Raw genomic sequence first — 21888 nt, forward strand, 5'->3', positions numbered from 1 at the left:
CTCCCATTTCCCGCACATCTGCCCTCACCCCATCCACCCGCCACCCCACTTGGGATAGGGTTCCCCTTGTCCTTACCTACCACCTCACCAGCCTCCAGGTCCAACATATAATTCTCCATAACTTCCGCCACCTCCAACGGGATCCCACTACCAAACACATTTTTCCCTCCCCCCCCCCCCCCCCCTTTCTGCTTTTCACAGGGATCGCTCCCTATGAGACTCCCTTGTCCACTTGTTCCCCCCATCCCTTCCCACCGATCTCCCTCCTGGTACTTATCCTTGTAAACAGAACAAGTGCTACACCTGCCCTTACACTTCTTCCCTCACCACCATTCAGGGTCCCAGACAGTCCTTCCAGGTGAGGCGACACTTCACCTGTGAGTCGGCTGGTGTGGTATACTGCGTCCGGTGCTCCTGGTGTGGCCTTTTATATATCGGTGAGACCCGACGCAGACTGGGAGACTGTTTCGCTGAACACCTACGCTCGGTCCGCCAGAAAAAGCAGGATCTCCCAGTGGCCACACATTTTAATTCCACATCCCATTCCCATTCTGATATGTCTACCCATGGCTTCCTCTATTGTCAAAATGAATCCAAACTCAGGTTGGAGGAACAACACCTTATATACCGGCTGGGTAGCCTCCAACCTGATGGCATGAACATTGACTTCTCTAACTTCTGTTAATGCCCCTTCTCCCCTTCTTACCCCATCCCTGACATATTTAGTTGTTTGCCTGTTCTCCATCTCCCTCTGGTGCTCCCCCCCCCCTCCTTTCTTTCTCCTGAGGCCTCCCGTCCCATGATCCTTTCCCTTCTCCAGCTCTGTATCACTTTTGCCAATCACCTTTCCAGCTCCTAGCTTCATCCCTCCCCCTCCGGTGTTCTCCTATCATTTCGCATTTCCCCCTCCCCCCACTACTTTCAAATCTCTTACTATCTTTCCTTTCGGTTAGTCCTGACGAAGGGTCTCGGCCCGAAACGTCGACAGCGTTTCTCCCTATAGATGCTGCCTGGCCTGCTGTGTTCTACCAGCATTTTGTGTGTGTTGTTTGAATTTCCAGCATCTGCAGATTTCCTCGTGTTTGCTCTTTCCCATGGACTAACATTTCCATTTCGACATGTCGGTCCATGGCCTCCTCTACTACTGCTCTCAGTTTGGAGGAGTAATACCTTATATTCCATCTGGGTAGCCTCCAGCCAGATGGCATGAACATCAATTTCTCCAACTTCTGGTAATTTTTCTCCTCCCTCACTCTGGCCTTCCTCTTAACTCTTCACCTCACTCTGCCTATCACCTTCCCCTAGTGCCTCTCCTCCTTCCCTTTAGTACCTACCAATTTCTAGATTCTTATTTAATTCCTTTTCCCCCACCAGGCTGGTTTCACCTATCACCTTCGAGCTTGTACTCCATCTCCTCCCTACCTTATTCAAGCATCTTCCTTTCCAGTCCTAATGAAGGGTCTCAGTCTGAAACATTAACTGTTTATTCCTTTCCATAAATATTGCCTGATCTGCTGAGTTCCTCCAGTATTTTGCATGTACATGTACACTTTTTATCGAGGATAACATTTTACTTAACTTCAAAAAGTGTACTTACTTGCCTTTCTTCCAGCCTTCCTGTTTTCAGCTGAAACTTTTGCATCACTGTTGTTTTTGGCTCAATGTTCACAAAGTATGGAATAGTTTTGTATTTTGAGCTGTACTTTGAGATATTGCATCACTTTTTGCTTTCATCTGATTTTAATTCTTGTCTTAAAGTTCGATTTTGAATTCAGTGGGCTTACAGAAGAATTCTTCAATCTGGAATTCAAGCAACATTCATATGTTTGACTCAAGACCAAGAAAATTAATCTCAAAGTGCATGGTGTTGTACCTGAAATGTTAACTCTGCTTCCATCTCCACAAATGGTGTCTAGCATACCTTTAGCATTTTCTGCTTGTATCATCCAATGGAATTAACTACAGTTTGAAACTTTCTAGTTCAACATTCTGTGCACCAGTAAATTTTGAATCTGTAGCATAGATGTATACTAATTAACTAATTCTAACTAAAGTCTAAAATTGATTAAGATCCCTAGTATTTTGTAACTAACCTACCCGTGCAACTTTTTTGGTCTCACCTGACAGTAAATGACTAACGGAAGCTTTGGGTTATGGGCAATTCTCTGATCCTTCTAGCTTCCATACTCCACAACTGTTGCTTTATACTTAAAAAGAACAGTTCTCCTGCTTAGAGGAAGATGATAGGGGCATTACTGACAATTTCTGTGGTCCTGCACTAGCCAGGTCCCAGGTGTGCTGAGCTAGATAGATTCAACGTGTCTCAGCAAAGACTGCTTTAATCTTCACCAACAAAGCTGGATGTTAGCTCTCCAAGCCCAAATGCCATTTTTAAAGTATCCATTTGTTCTTGATTTCGCATCATAGTTTTAGGTTAACCCATTTTGAAGTACGTAAACTCTTGATTGATTCTGAACTGATGTCATAGAGTTTCAAAATCTTTACGGATGAGAGGAATTTGTCTAAATTTCTTGAAGATCTAGAAGTGTTAACTTGTTGATAGTTCTCATCTATAATAATAAGTGGTAAGGTTCCATTATTTAGGATTCTGATTGGATATTTGAATGGAGCAAATAAGTAAGCATGTTGTATGTATTTTCTTCTTGCAAATTAATGTTCCAGATAATTCAGTCCATGAAAATGTGTTACTACCTAGAGATGAAGGCAAAGACTGCTAATTAGGATGTACAGTAAAGCTCTGACATTCCAGCATGCTTGGGACTGTAGTGCTGGCCTAGCAGATTTTCCAGGCAATTGGATGTTATTCCTACTAATACTGCAACACATTTTAATTCTTTTAGATGTTGTACAGGATTATAAATTTTCCAGTGAGCCACTTAGGTTGAAAGGGGGCTTAGGAACCAGAGCCCCGATAAAATGAAGGAGAACATCATCTCGTGTTTCTGCTACTGAACCATCTGAATGGTCCAATAGTGGATACTTACAGCTTTACTACACTATCGCGTAGCCCTGCTGCTGTGTACTCACTTCAAAATGGCGCTCTCGGGGAAGAGTTTAGGAATTTTGAACAGCACACCAATTGCAATGAAATGTCGACTAAATTGCTAAAAAGCATAGTCTAGGAATCAAATGAGATCTTATTAATATGAAGAAAGACTTAGGCGGGTCTGAGTGTTATCCATCTTAAGCTTTGTCTACAATTTTTTTGGAAATCATTACTAAATGTTTTTCCTTAACCACAGCTGTAAGACATTATGACACACTGGCTACTGGAATCATCTACTTTCATCGTTTTTACATGTTTCATTCCTTCAAACAGTTTCCAAGATATGTAAGTACTGAACAGACCTGCTGTATAAAGTTGAACAGCTTTCAACGTTGTGCTTGAAGTATAAGTATACTGTTCTGGTGTATTTTATTTATACCAGGGGTTCCTAACCTTTTTATATGCCATGGACCAATACCATTAAGCAAGGGGTCTGTGAACTCCTGAATTGACTTTATTTCTTACATCCTTCACACACGAGTAAAAATCTTTATGTTGCGCCTCTGTCTGAATGTGCAATTTACAGTAGTTTGTAATAAATAGTATGTACAACAGGACAGTAAATATAATATAGAAATACTATTGTATCAGCGTGAATTAATGAATCTGATGGCCTGCTGAAAGAAGCTGTCCCGGAGCCTGCTGGTCCTGGCTTTAATGCTGTGCTACCGTTGCCTGCATGGTAGCAGCTAGAGCAGTTTGTGGTTGGGGTGACTCGAGGCCTTTTTTCGCACCTGTCTGTAAATGTCCTGAATAGTGGGAAGTTCATATTTACAGATGCGCTGAGCTGTCCGCACCACTCTGCAGAGTCCTGCGATTAAGGGAGGTACAATTCCCATACCGGGCAGTGATGCTCTCAAATGTGCCCCTGTAGAAAGTCCTTAGGATTTGGGGATCATGCCAACTACTTCAATCATTTGAGGTGAAAGTGGCACTGTTGTGCCTTTTTCACCACACAGCTGGTATGTACAAACCAAGTGAGATTCTCAGTGATGTTTATGCCATGGAACTTAAAGTTGTTCACCTTCTCAACCCCAGATCTATTGATATCAATAGGTGTTAGCCTGTCTCCATTCTTCCTGTAGTCCATAGCCAGTTCCTTTTTCGACATTGAGGGAGAGGTTGTTCTCTTGACACCACTGTGTCAGGGTGATGACTTCCTCTCTGTGAGCTGCCTCATTATTATTTGAGATAAGGCCGATCAATGTAGTGTCATCAGCAAATTTAATTAACAGATTGGAGCTGTAGGTGGCGACACCGTCATAGGTATACAGAGAGTAACGGAGGGGACTTAGCACACAACCATGGGGGGTACCTGTGTTGAGAGTCAGAGGGGCAAAGGTGGAGGAGCTCACTCTGACCACCTGCCAGTGATCTTACAGGAAGTCGAGGATATAGCTGCACAAGGCAGGGTGAAGACCAAGGTCTCTGAACTACTTGTGAAGCCTAGAGGGAATTATGGTGTTGAATGCTGAACTGTAGTCCAAGAACAGCATTCTCACACAAGCATCTTTCTCCAGCTATGTAAGGATGGGTGTGTAGAGCTGTGGCTATTGCATCATCTGTTGATCGGTTGTGTTGGTAGGTGAAATGTGGGGGGTCCAGTGTGGGTGGTGCAGATGTGGGTGCTCTACATGCTGCAGATGTAGTCCTTGACCAGCCTCTCAAAGCATTTGCTTATTATTGAGGTGAGTGCGACAGGGCGGCAGAAGTTCAGACATGTTACCTTGGTCTTTTTAGGTACAGGAACAATGGTGGGTGTTTTGAAGCAGGGCACCCTACACTGGAAGAAGGAGGGATTAAAGATGTCTGTAAGCACATCTGCCAGTTGTGCCGAGCACACCCTGAGTACCCGCCCTGGGATGCCGTCTGGTCCCAAAGCCTTGCGACTGTCCACTCGTTGGAAACACCTGCGTACTTCGGCCTCAGATGACTAACTGATTTTCTTTCACGTGGATTTCAACAAATTGACGAATTGCTTTTGTAGCCTTCAAATGTTTGAGTAATATGAAACTATGCTAATATTGCTCAGTATATAATAGCTAATGTTTGCATCACAGCTACTCCATTGATCATAGAATCCCGCCAAACAGCTAATTCTACGCCACATTGGATAGTTATGTGGTGGCTCAGCAAAGAACTTCACTCGCTGTTAGGGAATGCCTCCATCTGGATGAGCAATATGCTCTGGGCTTCATGTGAACCAACAAATTCATTACATCCTAGTGTTTATAACAATAAATTAATCTGAAATTTAACACTGAATGAAAGCTGATTATCAGCGGCAGTGTGTGCCAGAAATTATATTCTTTCTGGCTTACGTGAAATGTAACAAGAGTAGGCCTCTTTCACTCTTTCTGTACAATGAGGTGGCACAGTTTCATAATAGAACAACATTTTTACAGTGCCTGCGACTAGGGTTCAATTCCCGTTGCTGTCTGTGAGGAGTTCGCATGTTCTCCTCCTAACTGCATGGGTGTTGTCTGGGTGCTCCAGTTTCTATCCACCTTCCAAAGATAGACAGAAGGGCTAGTGTGTTAATTGGTTACATAATTGTAATTGGGCGGCACATACAAAGCCTGTTACTATGCTGTATCTCTAAATCCGTGGACTCCTTGCTTAATGGTTTTTGGCTATGGCTTAAAAAAGGTTGGGAACCCCTGCTCTAAATCAGTAAGAGCTGGTACTCTTGAATTGTGAAAATATAATAACAGAAGTTTTAAGTTTTTTAATGAGTGTTTAAGAAAAGTGGGAGAGGAGAAGGGAATAATAGACCAGCTTGTCAGACTTCAGTGGCAGAGAAAATGCTGTAATCTCTTTTTAAGGAAGTTATAACAGGACTTTTAAAATATAATAGGAGTAGCCCCATTCAACCTGGATTTACGAAATGGATTTCATGCTTAGCAAATCTGTTGGAACTTTATGATAAGGACAAATGGTATGGTGTGTTTGGACTTTTGGAGGGTTTTAGTAATAACAAAATGAAACCAAATTAGAGTGCATAATATTGGTGATAGTATACTAGTTTTGATTAAGGATTAAAGAATAGAAAACAGGAGGATTATCGTTGGGTGGTAGTGTGATGGAATTTTCATAATTTGTGTCAGTGATTTGGATGAAGGAATTAAATGTAATAAATACAGACTTGCTACTGATTTCTGGTCAAGATGGCGCCGAGCTGCAGTCTCTATTGAGATCATGGCTCAGATTTGTTTTAATGTTCGTAGCGATGGTTTTGGGGAATAAAAAGTCACGTTGGGGTTTGGGGACGGATATTGATGAGTTAGAGGTCAGGTCAGAGCCTAGGCATCCACTCTGTGCTTGAAGGCCAGTGACGTGCACAGGCAATGAACGGCATCCATCGATATTGAGCTGTTCCAGGACGATGAGACAAGGGATCAAATGTTCATGCGAGTTTTGGGTCCCATCATCAGTTACTCCAGGTGTCAATACTGAACACTGGAGCCCAAAAGTCAATTGGAAGTCAAGAGGCCTGTCCTGCAGTTGGATGTTTGTACTTGTGTGTGGGTGATTGGGAAGGAAGAAAGGGGCTTGTTTTCCTGTTGCTTATGGTGTTCAGTTTGTGTTCTGTGTTGTTCTGCTGAGCATCATGGACATGCGATGTTAGCCCAGAAATGTGCGACAACACTTGTGGGCTGCCCCTAGCATATTCTTACCTCTGTTGCTTGTTCACATAAACAGCCATTTCACTGTATGCTTCCATTTTCACATGATAAATAAATCTTATTCTGAATAAAAAGCTCAGTGTTGGTTATATTGAGGCTTCAAAGCTGGGTAGAGTGAATTGATGAAGACATGGCAGTTGACGCGTAATGTGGAAAATGTGGGGTCATGCACTTTGGCAAAACAGTATTTCTGAAATCTGAATCAGGTTTATTATCACTGACATAACAGTACTGTGCAAAAGTTTTAGGCATATTTATATAGCTAGGATGCCTAAGACTTTTGCACAGTACTGAATTTGTCAATGTGAAGTGGAAAATGAGTTTGTAAATTGGCGGGAGCAAAGGATGTTGGGAAAACTGAATGAAGTGCCGCAGGAGGGGTTGGGATGTGGCAGAGAAGGACTGCCAGGGACAGTGGGTGGTACTGGTGCAGACACACCCATCCCTAGGACACCAGGCAAGTTCATTTGATTCTGAACTATTGGTTTATTGATCATTCCAGAATGTCTCACAGGTGCTTCCCTCTCCGTCCGCTCTCCCTTTTCCCAATCATGATTTCCCCCTCTGCCCTTTCCCACTCTGTCCTCAATAAATACCCAAATGAAAATCTGGTCTATTATCAAAGGTTCAAAGTTCCAATTTAATGTCAGAGAAATGTATACAGTATACATCCTGAAATGCTTTTTCTTCATTCACATGTCTTGAAATTTGTTGCTTTTTTCAGTAGTACAGTGCAATACATAAAATTGCTACAGTAGAGTATGTCATGAAATTCGTTTTGTGACAGCAGTACAATGTATAAAAATTAGTATAGGTTATAATAGGAAATATAAAAATAAATAAAACTAAATGTCATGTAAAGAGAGTAAAATAGTAAGGTGTTTAGAATCTTACTGTAGAGGGGAGGAAGCTGTTCCTAAAAGTTGAGAGTGTGTCTTCAGGCCCCAATACCACCTCTCTGATGGTGAGGGTCCTTAATGATAGATAGATAGATAGATAGATACTTTATTCATCCCCATGGGGAAATTCAACTTTTTTTCCAATGTCCCATACACTTGTTGTAGCAAAACTAATTACATACAATACTTAACTCAGTAAAAAATATGATATGCATCTAAATCACTATCTCAAAAAGCATTAATAATAGCTTTAAAAAAGTTCTTAAGTCCTGGCGGTTGAATTGTAAAGCCTAATGGCATTGGGGAGTATTGACCTCTTCATCCTGTCTGAGGAGCATTGCATCAATAGTAACCTGTTGCTGAAACTGCTTCTCTGTCTCTGGATGGTGCTATGTAGAGGATGTTCAGAGTTTTCCATAATTGACCGTAGCCTACTCAGCGCCCTTCGCTCAGCTACCGATGTTAAACTCTCCAGTACTTTGCCCATGATGGATGCTTCCTTCTTGAGGCACTGCCTTTTGAAGGTATCCTCATTGGTTAGGAGACTGGAGCCCATGATAGAGCCATCTGAGTCTACAACCATCTACAGCTTTTTTCAGTGGTGGAGCCTCCGTACCAGAAAGAATGCTCTCTATCGAAATTGGTGTGTCTGTCCAAATTTGCTGGAGGCTTTGATGACAACCAAATCTTCTAATGATGCATAGCATGAGGAAATCTGCAGATGCTGGAAATTCAGGCAACGCACAGAAAATGCTGGTGGAACGCAGCAGGCCAGGCAGCATCTATAGGGAGAAGCGCTGTCGATGTTTCAGGCCAAGACCCTTCGTCAGGACTAACTGAAAGGAAAGATAGTAAGAAATTTGAAAGTAGGAGAGGGAGGGGAAAATGCGAAATGATAGGAGAAGACCGGAGGGGGTGGGATGAAGCTGAGAGCCAGAAAGGTGATTGGCAAAAGGGTTACAGAGCTAGTGAAGGGAAAGGATCATGGGACGGGAGGCCTCAGGAGTAAGAAAGGGGGAGGGGAGCACCAGAGGGAGATGGTCTTCTATCATTTCGCATTTTCCCCTTCCCCCTCCTACTTTCAAATCTCTTACTATCTTTCCTTTCAGTTAGGTCTCGACCCGAAACGTCGAAAGTGCTTCTCCTTATAGATGCTGCCTGACCTGCTGCGTTCCACCAGCATTTTGTGTGTGTTGTAATGAAGCATAACCATTGGCATGCCTTCTTTGTGAGTGCATTGATATGTTTGGTCCTCTAAGATGTTAATGCCTGGGAACCTGGAACTGCTGACCTTTCAATTAAGATGTGTGTTTTCTTGACATCCCCCTTCATAAAGTCCACAGTCAATCCCTTGGTCTTACTGACATTGGATACAAAGTTGTTGTTGAGATATCAATCAACAAGCCGATCTACCTTTACATCGCGTCACCATCTGAGATTCTGCCTGCAACATTTGTGTCATTAGTGAATTTACAGCTGTGTCTAGCCGCACAGTCATGACTGAAGAGTAGAGTAGTGAGCTAAACACACATCCTTGACATGCTGTGCTGGTTATCAATGAGGAGATGTTATTCCTCAGTGGATAGAGATCGAAAGCCATTGGTAATTGTGTTCAAAAAGACCTGGATACAGGAGTATATAGATTATTTTGGAAAATCTGTCATGAGCCCAGCCCATAAGTACAATTACAAAGAAAGTACAGTGGCGCCTCTACTTCTTTAGGAGTTTGTGGCAATTTGGCATGACATCTAAAACTGACAAATTTCTATGGATGTGCAGTATATAGACTGGTTTCATAAAGGCCTGGTATGGAAATGCCAATGCCCTTGAACAGAAATCCTACAAAAAGTAATGGATACAGCCCACTCCACCACTCAACACATGAAACACTATTGAGGAAAGCAGTATTCACCATCAGGGACCCCGCCACACAGGTTATGCTCTCTTCTCACTGCTGCTATCAGGAAGAAGGCACAAGAGCTTCAGGACTCACATCACTGGGTTCAGGAACAGTTATTACCCATCAGCCATTAGGCTCTTGAACCAAAGGGGATAACATAAGGTAAGAACATGTTCGGCACAGCTTTGTGGACTGAAGGGCCTGCATTGTGCTGTATGTTTTCTATGATTGAAAGAACAGGTATGGTGGTACAATGCAGATATTATATCTAGAAAAGTGTGCGTTAAGATTTATATAATCCTCTCAGATTTCAAAAAAATCTTCTGATTCTATAGTCAAAAACAATAGTGTTAATTATTCAGGTAGAATATTTTTTTTATAGAAATAAAAAGCTTGTATGGGGATTGCATAAACAAGTGGCTTAAATCTGTAGGGTAAAATCAACCATCTTCAAAAATCCCACATTCTTATCAAACTAATAGTATATCAAATCACAAACCAAGTAGACCTTTAATCTTTCCCTGGCTGGATTTTCTATGTTTATATGTTGTCTGCATGGTATTTAGTATGGTGACAAGAACTGTACAAGTTTAATGTGAATGATGCATTGTGTTGCTTTTTGAATGGACTGTCTGTTTTTGTTTCTTTTGTTACAGTGGAAGATACTTTCCCCTCCTACTCCTGTACTATACCCTGTAGAGTGTAGACAAAGCCAGATTAGATTCAGACTAATCTAGCTGTTCGTTTTATGTACTTTTGCTTCATGAGACTCCTTTTGTAGCTTTAAAGTGTGATTAAACAGTGGGGATAGTTAATAGCCTTCGAGTAGACAAGTGGGCAAATGAAATCCATTTGCCAAGTGATAGATTTTGGCCAAATGAATAAGAGATTATATTGACTACTGATAGAATTGTTTAGGGTGTGCAGTAACAGAGGGCCTGAGTCTTTATGCATATATCATTAGTTAAGCATGTTGAGTGATGTGTTGCTCAATTAGTTAAGTGTGATCCTCAAATTCATAAAATGAGGTAAAAAGTACAAAAACAGCAAAGTTATGTGGAACCTTTTATAATACTGAGTACACCACCTTTTTCCATTAGCCAGAAGAGGATGTAGATTAAAAAATATTAGAAAAGCTCCTATAATAGAGTTGATGGTGTCCACCTGGAGCAAAGTTTGAGATGAAATTTATTAGAGCTGTACAAGGTCATAACTGGTTTTGATAGGGGAAAGTGTTACGAACCCCGTAACTGGGTGTCTTACCAGCAAAGATAGGAGTATCCGTTGGAGTCTGATGATACTATTTTTAACAGTATTTATTAGTAAAAATACACAAAAATAATATCAATGCAAATATACAGATAATATACATCATCAATACTAAACCTAAAAGTGCGGGTATAATAATAATCAATAAGAAGCTGTATCATTGTCTATGGGATAATGAATTGTCTGATGGAAATATAAAGTTCAGTTCAGTTCATGCAGGCTGCAGTAGTTGTTTGTCGCTGTGTTGCAATTATTGGAAAGAGAGAGAGTGTAATAGCTATTGACTTGCCGACTTTCCTTTTACGATCTTGATCCGTTGATGCGTTGTTGTTGTGGCCATTCACGTATGACCCCTCCATCCTTTAGCTAGACCGTTCTTCCGTGGCGGACTCATCACCCAGGCAAGAGTGGACACACACACAAGCCCCCATCGGTCTCGTAGCGTCTCTCCTGGTGCGTCTGAGGGGTGTTTCCCCAGACCCTACTTTTATCCCCACTCACGGGGTCTCGGGTATCAATCAGGTTGAGATGATGTAACCCATCAAACCACTCCACGCTGGTTGCTCCCTGAGGGGTTTCAATGAATAGAACAGTACCTAGTACACAAACCTTCTCCAAAAGACAATAGCAGTAATCTCTCTTTTTGTCAATAGGAGACATTCCAACCTGTGGGCCTCTCTCTCATTAATTTTTCATGAGCGTTATCAATAACAACTGCCTTTACTGTTATCCTGTGTCTCTTGCATCTCCCTTGATAACAGCATTGGAATAGTAGCGATTTGCGATTCTCCAAAGTGGGGGGGGGGGGGGGCATTGGCGATTCTGTACCCTTCTGCCCATCAGAGTTGCTCATCATTCGTAACAAAAGGTAGAGTGTAGCAGATGGCCCTCTGGACACATTTTATAATTTTATGCAGGATGTGAGGTGGTGTCAGTAGTTTTGGTTTAGAATTCGCTACCTGTAGGAGTGTGGCAAGAACCAGTACCTTCAAAAGGGAATTGAATAGGCACCTGAACTTGTACATGTACTTGGGGAAGCAGCAGGGAGATGGGATTGTTCTACTATGACCTAGAATGTACTGGATAGGTCTAGTGGCCTTCGTCAGTATATAATTCTGTGATTCTTGTGATGAAAAATGCCTTAACAAAGAACAGATGTAACATCCCATACTAAACACTGTCTTAAGCTGTAAAAATCAACTTTCAAGCTGAACTTCCACTTCATAGTTTGCAACCTAGTTGATATCCTGTGTACAATGTCCTGTGTATGTTACTCAAAATGGCTTCTTTGGTTTGTTAAGGGTAGGAATTGCTTCTTTGTCTGATAAGTGTTTCTCTTGCAGTTCTTTAGCTTTAGACTTGCTGATATGGGGATTGTATTCATTTGTTAACCAATGGGGAATGTTATTTTGTCTTGTGAGGCTGGGAGCTTGGGGGGTTTTCGGGAGAGTCAGGAAGGAGATGCCGAGGAAGGTGGACGTGCGCTGCACTGCTTGGTTGACCACCAGGGGTGGTCCCAGGTGCGAAGACGTGGAGGTCGGAGGAAAGTGACGAGGGGTCGAATGGTTCGATGGTTGAGCTCCAATGATGTGCACTAAACTGACTGAACTTTGATAAGTTGGCACCTTTTGCTTTTTCTTTTCTTTCATATATATTGTATTGCCTAGTACTCTTTTAGTTTTAGTAAAATCTTTAAAGTGTATTTCATAACGGTATCTGGTGTGAATTTGATACTGTGTGCCTGCGCGAGGCATAAACTTGATTCCCACAGCACCTGCGTGTACGGGAGGTGGGGGTGGTGTGTGGCTGGATCTCCTTTTCCCCTAGACATATACCAGCCTGTTGATTAAGTGTTACATTTGTGGGGGCTTGTCCTGGGATTGGATTTTAGAGGCTGTGGAATCGCACAGGCAGCAGTGTGGAGATGGACAGAGATAAGATTGTTAGCTGGTGCGAGTTTGAAGATGTACCGGTTCAGTATGCCTGTGTAGTGAGCGGAGTGGATTTTCGAGTTTCGGGGTACGCATTAGTGCGGGGGTTAAGTTTGGTAAAAGGTATTGGGCAGGTAGAATTGGTAGCTAGACGGTGTGGTAAAGAGGTGGAGTCTAGCTGGGTGTTGGTTCGTACGAGTGCTGACGTCATGACGTTGGAACTGCCAGCGATGGTCAGTGTTCCGGGGGAGGCGGGGCCGTGGGGACTCCACACTCTCGATGAGGATGAGGAGACACCGGAGGAGGGAGGCGTGACTAGGCCCCGCCCCCCCCCCCAGGTGGGGGGGGGGGGAGCCTCGGAACTGGCAGTCGCTCTTAACTCCTTGGTGGGAGTGGCCGAGAGGCCACGGCTGAAGCTTGGGGTGTTCTCCGGAGCCAAGCCTACTCCGGACGGGGAGGTGAACTATGAGACCTGGATCGAGCATACGTCTTTGATGTTAGAGGAGTGGCCAGGCTCGGAGGAGGAGAAGAGGCAGCGATTGGTGGGAAGTTTGAGCGGTTCGGCAGCCAAAACAGTCAGGGAGTTGAAAGCTGAAAAGCCTGAGGAATGCATAGAAGTTTTGGAGGGAGCATTTGGGTTGTCCGGGGAGCCCTGGCTGCTTTTAGCAGAGTTTCAATGCCTGGAACAACGGAGAGGGGAAAACCTCTCCGAGTACATATTTCGGATGGAGGGGATGCTTACGGGGTTGCGGCGCCGGGGGGTAGTGAAGGCGCCTGACGTGGCTAGCGTGAGGATGAGTCAGATATTCAGTGGCTCTCTGGAGAAGGACAAGGTGGCGTGGACTATCCGGCAGGCTTATAGGAAAGGCTCCCCTCGTTCGGGCAACTGATTAGAGAGGTGCGGGAGGAAGAGAGAGCGTTGGGGCGGAAAAAGGGCTTGGGCCTACAGGAGCGATCCTCAGTGATACAGGAAGTAGTGGCTGGGTGGAGGACTGACAACCCCCAGGGGAGTAGGGACCCCCCCTCTGGAGGGGAAGGACAGGGGAGATACCCACTCCCGGGGGCGACCAGTGCAGTGGGTTGGGAGTGGGAGCCGTCCTGGGAGAGGAGGGGCAGCAGGCAGCGTGTGCTTTAACTGTGGGAAAGAAGGGCTTTTCAGGCGGGACTGTGGGCGGCCAAGGGTGTGCTATAGCTGTGGAGAGGAGGGACACTTTAGGTGGGATTGTGAGAGACGAGGAGTCCCGCAGAGGGCAAGCCCCCCTGCAACTAAGAAGGGAGAGATGTCAGGAAACTTAGGAGAGGCTCAGTGAAGGAACGGACTGGAGCCTGTGGAGGAACACGTTCCCAGAGATCAGCCAGGGGATCACCGGGTGCCCACGCCTCTATTCCGGATGGGCGTGTAGGACCCCGTGCCAGTGTGTGTCTACAGATAGAGGGAGTTTACGCAAAAGCCGTTCTTGATACGGGATTGCAAGTGACCTCATTGTACCGGTCATTCTACAACCAATATCTAAAGCATTTGCCCATAACCCCATTTGACGCCCTGCAGATTTGGGGTGTGAGCGAGGGTGACTACCCGTACGATGGGTACCTATCGGTGAGATTGGAGTTCTCGGAGGGCGATGTGGGAGTGTCTGAAGCTATTGAGACGTTGGTGTTGGTGTGTCCTGACCCGGTGGAAACCGGTGGTGCTGCCCTTCTGGTGGGGACTAACTCCCCCATTGTGCGACGGCTCCTGGGAGCTTGTAAGGAGAAGTTTGCATCCAGTGTTTCGAGCGGTGTTCGAAGAAGGGGTTGCCTCCCAAGGGCTGGACCTGAAGTGTAAACGAGGGACGGTGTGGTGTACGCAGGTGAGGCCCAAGGTGATCCGACCGGGGAGGTAGCACTCGTGATGGGGACCCCCAGATTCCCAGGAGTGCCGACGGGCGAAGCCCTGTTAGTAGACGCCCCGGATGATCTTGAAGGGGAGACACGATTTCCGGCGGGGGCACTGGTGAGGCCCGAAGTGCAGAGACCATCGGTGGTACGTGCGAGGCGTATAGCCATAAGAGTCAGGAACACTACAGCAAGAGAAATCACCTTTGGGGGGGGGGGGAGATTTAAAAAAAAAAGAAATCACCTTTAAGAGGGGAATGCCGCTGGCACATCTGTTCCCGGTGGCGGTAATGTCTAGCGCACCAGTGAGGACCCCTAACGGGCAGGGGTTGGAGCATCAAAGGGAGCTGACCGCTGAAGCCTTTAACTTCGGGGATTCCCCTGTGACGCCGGAGTGGAAACGCAGGCTAGTGGAGAAGATGCTGAAGATGGAAGCTGTTTTTTCTCGGGTCGAGTTTGATGTGGGCTGCTCCAAAAGCACTCGCCACACCATCCGGGTGACGGAGGACACCCCGTTCCGAGAGAGATCCCGGCGGCTGGCTCCGGCAGATGTTGAGGACGTGCGGCAGCACTTGTGCATGTTGAAGGAAGCCGGAATCATAGCTGAGTCTCTAAGTCCTTATGCGTCCCCAATAGTGGTGGCACGGAAGAAGAATGGGAGGGTGCGCATGTGTGTTGATTACAGGACTTTAAATCGGCGAACTGTCCCTGATCAATATACTGTCCTGAGGGTCGAGGACGCGTTGGCCTGCCTGAGTGGAGCGAAATGGTTCAGTGTGCTGGACTTTAGAAGTGGGATCTGGTAATACCAGATAATACCAGATGAGTGAGGGCGATAAAGAGAAGACAGCCTTTATCTGCCCGCTGGGGTTCTTTCAGTTCGAACGAATGCCCCAAGGCATATCGGGGGCCCCAGCCACCTTGCAGAGGCTCATGGAGAGGACTGTGGGGGATATGAATCTGTTGGAGGTGCTGGTGTACCTGGACGATTTGATAGTGTTTGGATCGACTTTGGAGGAAAATGAGGAGAGGCTGTTGAAGGTGTTAAGCTGGCTAAATGAAGATGGGCTGAAGCTTTCCCTGGACAAGTACCAGTTCTGCAAGTCGTCGGTTAGCTACGTTGGCCATATCATTTCGCAAGAGGGAGTGGCTACTGATCCAACCAAGATAGAGGCCGAGACCCCAGAAAGTGAGCGCTCTGCGCTCATTTTTGGGGTTCTGTGGGTATTATTGCCGATTCGTGAAAGGATACGCCAAAGTGTGTCACCCGTTGACTCAGCTGTTGTGTGGCTATCCCCCGGTGGGAAAGAAAAGGAAGGGGGACCAGAGGCAAGACGCTGGAGGATACTGGAACCCGGCGGAACCTTTTGGCTCGAGATGGGATGATCGATGTGAAGAGGCATTCCGATCTTTGAAAAGGGCGCTGACCCAGGCCCCGGTGTTGTCTTTTGCTGATCCCCAAAAGCCATATGTGCTGCACACGGATGCCAGCCGAGAGGGTCTGGGGGCTGTTCTGTACCAGGAGCATGGCAAAGCATTGAGACCGGTAGCATTTGTCAGCTGAAGCTTGTCGCCCTCTGTGAGAAACTATCCCACTCACAAGTTGGAGTTCCTGGCGGTGAAGTGGACAGTGGTGGACAAGCTGAGCGATTACCTGTACGGAGCCAAGTTTGAGGTGAGAACGGATAACAATCCTCTCACTTATATTTTGACTTCGGCTAAGCTGGATGCCACAGGACATCGGTGGCTGGCGGCCTTGTTGGTATATGAGTTCAGCCTGAGGTACCGCCCAGGAAGCAAGAATGTCGATGCGGATGCTTTGTCACGTCGGGAGCCGGGGGAACAGGAGAAGGACGAGGAGTGGGAGAGTATCCCTGCCCCTGGAGTGAAGGCGATGTGTCAGTTTGCTATCACCGTGAAGGCCGAGGGAAGAGGAAGGCTGGAGCGAGCAGTGGACCATTTGGGGGTTTTTGACAACGCCATACACCTAGCTTACTGTGACCTGACCGTACTGCGGACTAAGCAGTTGCCAGAACTGAGTCCGGGGGAAGTGGCAGCTGCTCAGCAGAATGACCCGGGTCTTGGCACCGTGTGGAGAGTGGTAGAGAAGGGGGATGTGGAGTTGGCTGATAAGGTGAAACACCCGTCCGTGCCTCTGTTATTGAAGGAATGGTCTCGGTTAAAGTTAAAGAACCAAATCTTGTACCAGGTCCCGGCGCCTCCGGACCAAACCCGCCGTTGGCAACTGGTCCTGCCGGAGGAGTATCGGCAGGCTGTTCTCCAGGCCTTACATGATGATTCCGGACACTTGGGGGTGGAAAAGACCTATGGATTACTCAAAGACCGGTTCTACTGGCCCCGGATGAGGGGGGAAGTCGAAGAATACTGTAGGAAATCCAGTTGTTGCATCCGGAGGAAGACCCTGCCAGCGTCGGCGGCTCCACTGCCGCACTTGCAGAGTGCGGGACCTCTGGACCTGGTATGTATGGATTTTATGTCGATCGAGCCTGACACCAGCAACACCACGAATGTCTTAGTCATCACCGATCATTACACTCGCTATGCTCAGGCATTTCCCACTAAGGATCAGAAGGCGACGACAGTGGCAAAGGTGTTATGGGAGAAGTATTTTGTTCATTACGGCCTTTCCAGGCGAATCCATAGTGATCAGGGGCGGGACTTTGAGAGCCGCCTTATCCATGAATTACTGACTCTGCTTGGGGTTGAGAAATCCAGGACTACCCCTTATCACCCACAGGGTGATCCTCAGCCAGAGAGGTTCAACAGGACCTTGTTGGACATGCTCGGGACGCTGGAGATTGGGCAGAAAAGTAAGTGGAGTCGTCATATTGGACAATTGGCTCACTGTTACAATTGTACTCGCAATGATGCTACAGGGTACTCGCCCTATTATCTGATGTTCGGGTGGAAAGCGAGGTTGCCCATTGACTTGTGTTTTGGGGTTGAAGTGAGTGAATTACCCAGGAAGCCCTATCTAAAGTATGTGTCTGACATGAAGAGGGAGTTACAGCGGGCGTACGAGTTGGCCGAGGCGGCGGCTACCAAACAAAATCAGAGGAATAAGATGAGGTATGACCAAAAGGTGAAGTTTGTTCAATTATTGCCGGGCGACCGGGTCCTTTTACGGAATTTGGGACTCCCTAGTAAGCACAAGTTGGCAGATCGATGGGCGGCCAGCCCCTATGTAATAGAGAGCCAGATGTCGAATCTACCAGTTTACTGGGTGAAACCTGAGGATGGGAATGGACCTATCAAGGTACTCCATCGGAATCACCTGCTGCCCCTGGGTCAAGCAGTGCAGGTGGACAAGGAGCCAGAGTGGGAGGTTGTGCCTAGTACAAGGACTCTGTGAGGGTGCGGAGCGAGGGAAGAGCCCGCTGCTGAAGAGCGGGGACGGGTCCTTAACCCGGGAATGGATACCAATTCGGAAGATGACGACTCAGATGAATGGCCCCTGTTCCCATTTGCTTGCGCTCCAGTACCAGAAGAGGAGGCTCCTGGCCCTTCCCATACTGAGTTGGGTGAGAGGAGGGAAGGTGTTGAGGGTCAGATGGAGAGGCAGCCAGCGTTGCGGGGAGAGAGGGTGGAACCTGAGCGTGAGCCGGAGGGTTCTCAGGTGAGGGGGGAACTCCGGGAGGGAGGGGGTTGAGGGTCTGTCAGGTAGACCTGGGGTGTCCGAGGCAGTGGGTTCACTGGTGAAGAGGGAGCCCAGTGAGGGGGGAACCCCGTGAGGGAGGGGGTGAGGGTCTGTCAGGTAGACCTGGGGTGTCCGAGGCAGTGGGTTCGCAGGTGAAGAGGGAGCCCAGTGAGGCGGAAGGGTCGGCAGAAGGGGTACGGAGATCTCAGAGAAGTAGGCGCGCCCCCCCCCCCCCCCCCCCGCCGGAGCGGTTGACATATGTGGAACCAGGAGAACCGAGTGTGATTTCTACTGCTCTGGGTAGTTATGTCACTGCTTTCTGCACCTGGGTTGGGTTTTGTGTGTTGCAAGAAGCTTTGGGGAACTCTGGTAGTGTCATGAGGGCATGATATTTGCTGGTGGGGGGAGAATGTACAATGTCCTGTGTATGTTACTCAAAATGGCTTCTTTAGTTTGTTAAGAGTAGGAATGCTTCTTTGTCTGATAAGTGTTTCTCTCGCAGTTCTTTAGCTTTAGACTTGCTGATATGGGGATTGTATTCATTTGTTAACCAATGGGGAATGTTATTTTGTCTTGTGAGGCTGGGAGCTTGGGGGGTTTTCGGGAGAGTCGGGAAGGAGATGCCGAGGAAGGTGGACGTGCGCTGCACTGCTTGGTTGACCACTGGGGGTGGTCCCAGGTGCGAAGATGTGGAGGTCGGAGGAAAGTGACGAGGGGTCGAATGGTTCGATGGTTGAGCTCCAATGATGTGCACTAAACTGACTGAACTTTGATAAGTTGGCGCCTTTTGCTTTTTCTTTTCTTTCATATATATTGTATTGCCTAGTACTCTTTTAGTTTTAGTAAAATCTTTAAAGTGTATTTCATAACGGTATCTGGTGTGAATTTGATACTGTGTGCGTGTGTGAGGCATAAACTTGATTCCCACAGCACCTGCGTGTACGGGAGGTGGGGGTGGTGTGTGGCTGGATCTCCTTTTCCCCTAGACATATACCAGCCTGTTGGGTGAGTGTTATACCTGTAATGATTTTATGCTGAGATTAGGATAGATATCAGGACAATGTTGCTTGTATATTTTAAACAAATCTTAATCTGAATTTCTGATGACTGTGCTCCGGAGTATTTTGTCCCTTATGCAAATATAGTTATACTATATCTGGATCTCAGCAGTGTGAGTTTGTTCTTGACTTCTAATACTGCCAAGCTCTGTCTTTATTATCACAAAACATGGTGGTTGAAGTATTGTCTACATTATCATATTTTCTAGTTTTCGAGTGAATTTTCCCATTGAACTGAATGTTACAAATAATGACACCAGATAGACAAAGCACTATGCCATGAGGAGGAAATGCTCTATTCATTTCTCTAGTTTTTAGAGGCCTGATGTAGAGCAACATTCATAACCAGCTACTCATTCAGCAAAAGGAATAACATGCCAAAAAAAATAAGGAAACACATTGTATTCAAAGTCTAAGTAAAAAATACAAAATGCTGGCAGAACTCAGCAGGCCAGACAGCATCTATGGGAGGAGGTAATAACGACGTTTCGGGCCGAAACCCTTCATCAGGAGTGAAGTAACATGAGATGGTCGAGGGGGGATAAGAAGTGGGGGGAGGGATAAAGTAGAGAGCTGGGAAGTGATAGGCTGGAGGGGAATGGGCTAGGGGGAAGGTGGAGAATTATGGGAAATAAAAGAGAAAGAAAGGTAGGCTGGGGGGAGAGATTATAGTGAGGGGGGAAAAGAGAGAGAAAGAGAACCAGACTAAAATAATAGATAGGGTTGAGGGCAGGGGTATCAACGGAGGTCTGTGAGTTGGATGTTCATGCCGGCAGGAAGGAGGCTACCTAGGCGGGAGATAAGGTATTGCTCCATCGACCTGCGTGTGGCCTCATCTTGACGGTAGAGGAGGCCATGGACAGACATGTCGGAGTGGGAGTGGTCTGTGTAATTGAAGTGTGTGGCCACAGGGAGATCCCGCCACTGCTGGAGAACCGAGCACTGGTGTTCGGCGAAACGGTCTCCCAGTCTGCGGTGGGTCTCCCCAATGTATAAGTGGCCACATCGGGAGCACTGGATATAGTATATCACCCCAGTTGACTTGCAGGTGAAGTGGTGCCTCACCTGAAAGGACTGTCTGGGGCCTGGGATGGTGGTGAGGGAAGAAGTGTGGGGGCAGTTGTAGCACTTCTTCCATTTGCAGGGATATTCAAAGTCTGGTTTTGATTTTAAAAGAGCTCTCTCAAAGGGTGGTGTAGTGTTTTCATCATATACATATGGCTGGCTCCTGTTGATATGACGTCCTGTCATTGAAGTTATTTACAAGTTATGATAGTGTTGGTATCAGAGGTTTTTGCTCACCACAGCCGATGTGGTATACCAGTATATTCCTAACTTATCTTTTCATTAATGTAGGTCACAGGAGGCTGTTGCCTCTTTCTGGCTGGAAAAGTAGAAGAAACTCCCAAAAAGTGTAAAGATATCATAAAAACTGCTCGAAGCTTGCTGAATGATGTGCAGTTTTCCCAATTTGGAGACGACCCCAAGGTTGGTATTAATTTTTAATGTATTTTAAGGACATCTGCATTCCCCTGTGAGCAAAAAAAAACTTCTCATCACAAAAATCTTTTGTGTTATCTTTCTGTGGTAGTATTGCATTGTATTACATGTTTTTCCTCTATTCCCTCCCACACGTGTTAAGAGCTGGGGAAAATATTTCCTTGGTTTTGATTGGTTAATATGGTTTTATAGTTTGAAAAATGTGAACTTTATTTTTGTTTTCAGCAATAGACCAGTTTCTTTAGTACAGATTAAGTTTAATATCATCAGCATATGAAGTGAAACTTGTTAACGTAGCAGCAGCAGTACATTGCAATACATGATAAATATAGAAAAAAATCAATTGCACTAAGTATATATGCATATTAAAGTTAAAAATGTTGCAAAAACAGAAATAACTTTTTTAAAAATCTGAGTTAGTGTTCATGGGTTCAATGTCCATTCAGAAATTGGATGGCAGAGGAGAAGAAGCTGTTCCTGAATCACTGAGAGTGTGCTTTCAAGCTTCTGTACCTCCTTCCTGACGGTAACAATGGGAAAAAGGCTTATTCTGTGTGATGGGGGCCCTTAATAATGGATGCCACCTTTCTGAGGCACTGCTCCTTGAAGATAGCTTGGATATTATGGAGGCTAGTAACCATGATGGAACTGACTAATTTTACAAATTTCTGTAGCTTCTTTGGATTCTGTGCCATAACCCCACCACCCTGCCCCCCACCCCAATACCAGACAGTGATGCAGCCTGTCTGAATGCTCTCCACAGTACATCCGTAGAAGTTTTTGGGTGTTTCAGGTGACAAGCCAAATTTTCTCAAGCTCCTGATGAAATATAGCCGATGTCTTGCTCTCTTTGTAGCTGTATCAATATGTTGGGATCAGTTGAGATCCTCCGATGTTGACACCCAGGAACTTGAAATTGCTCACTCTCTCCACCTCTGATCCATCTATGAGGATTGATTCCTTTGTCTTACCCTTTCTGAAGTCCACAATCAGCAATTTGGTCTTACTGACATTGAATGCAAGGTTGTTGCTGCAACACCACTCA

General features: G+C 45.9%; 1 protein-coding gene across 5 annotated transcripts in view; it reads left to right on the plus strand.

Annotated features, from left to right (window-relative positions):
- Window positions 1-21888, plus strand: part of ccnk (cyclin K) — a 61817-nt gene that overhangs the window by 7846 nt on the left and 32083 nt on the right. For all 5 annotated transcript variants that reach the window (XM_073039212.1, XM_073039209.1, XM_073039208.1 and 2 more), the window contains exons 3-4: window positions 3271-3352; window positions 20700-20831. In XM_073039212.1, coding sequence (XP_072895313.1) covers window positions 3271-3352; window positions 20700-20831 — 214 coding nt within the window. The remainder of the gene's footprint in view (window positions 1-3270; window positions 3353-20699; window positions 20832-21888) is intronic.

The sequence above is a fragment of the Hemitrygon akajei genome, chromosome 3 (genome assembly GCF_048418815.1).
Source record: "Hemitrygon akajei chromosome 3, sHemAka1.3, whole genome shotgun sequence".
Taxonomy (NCBI): Eukaryota; Metazoa; Chordata; class Chondrichthyes; order Myliobatiformes; family Dasyatidae; genus Hemitrygon; species Hemitrygon akajei.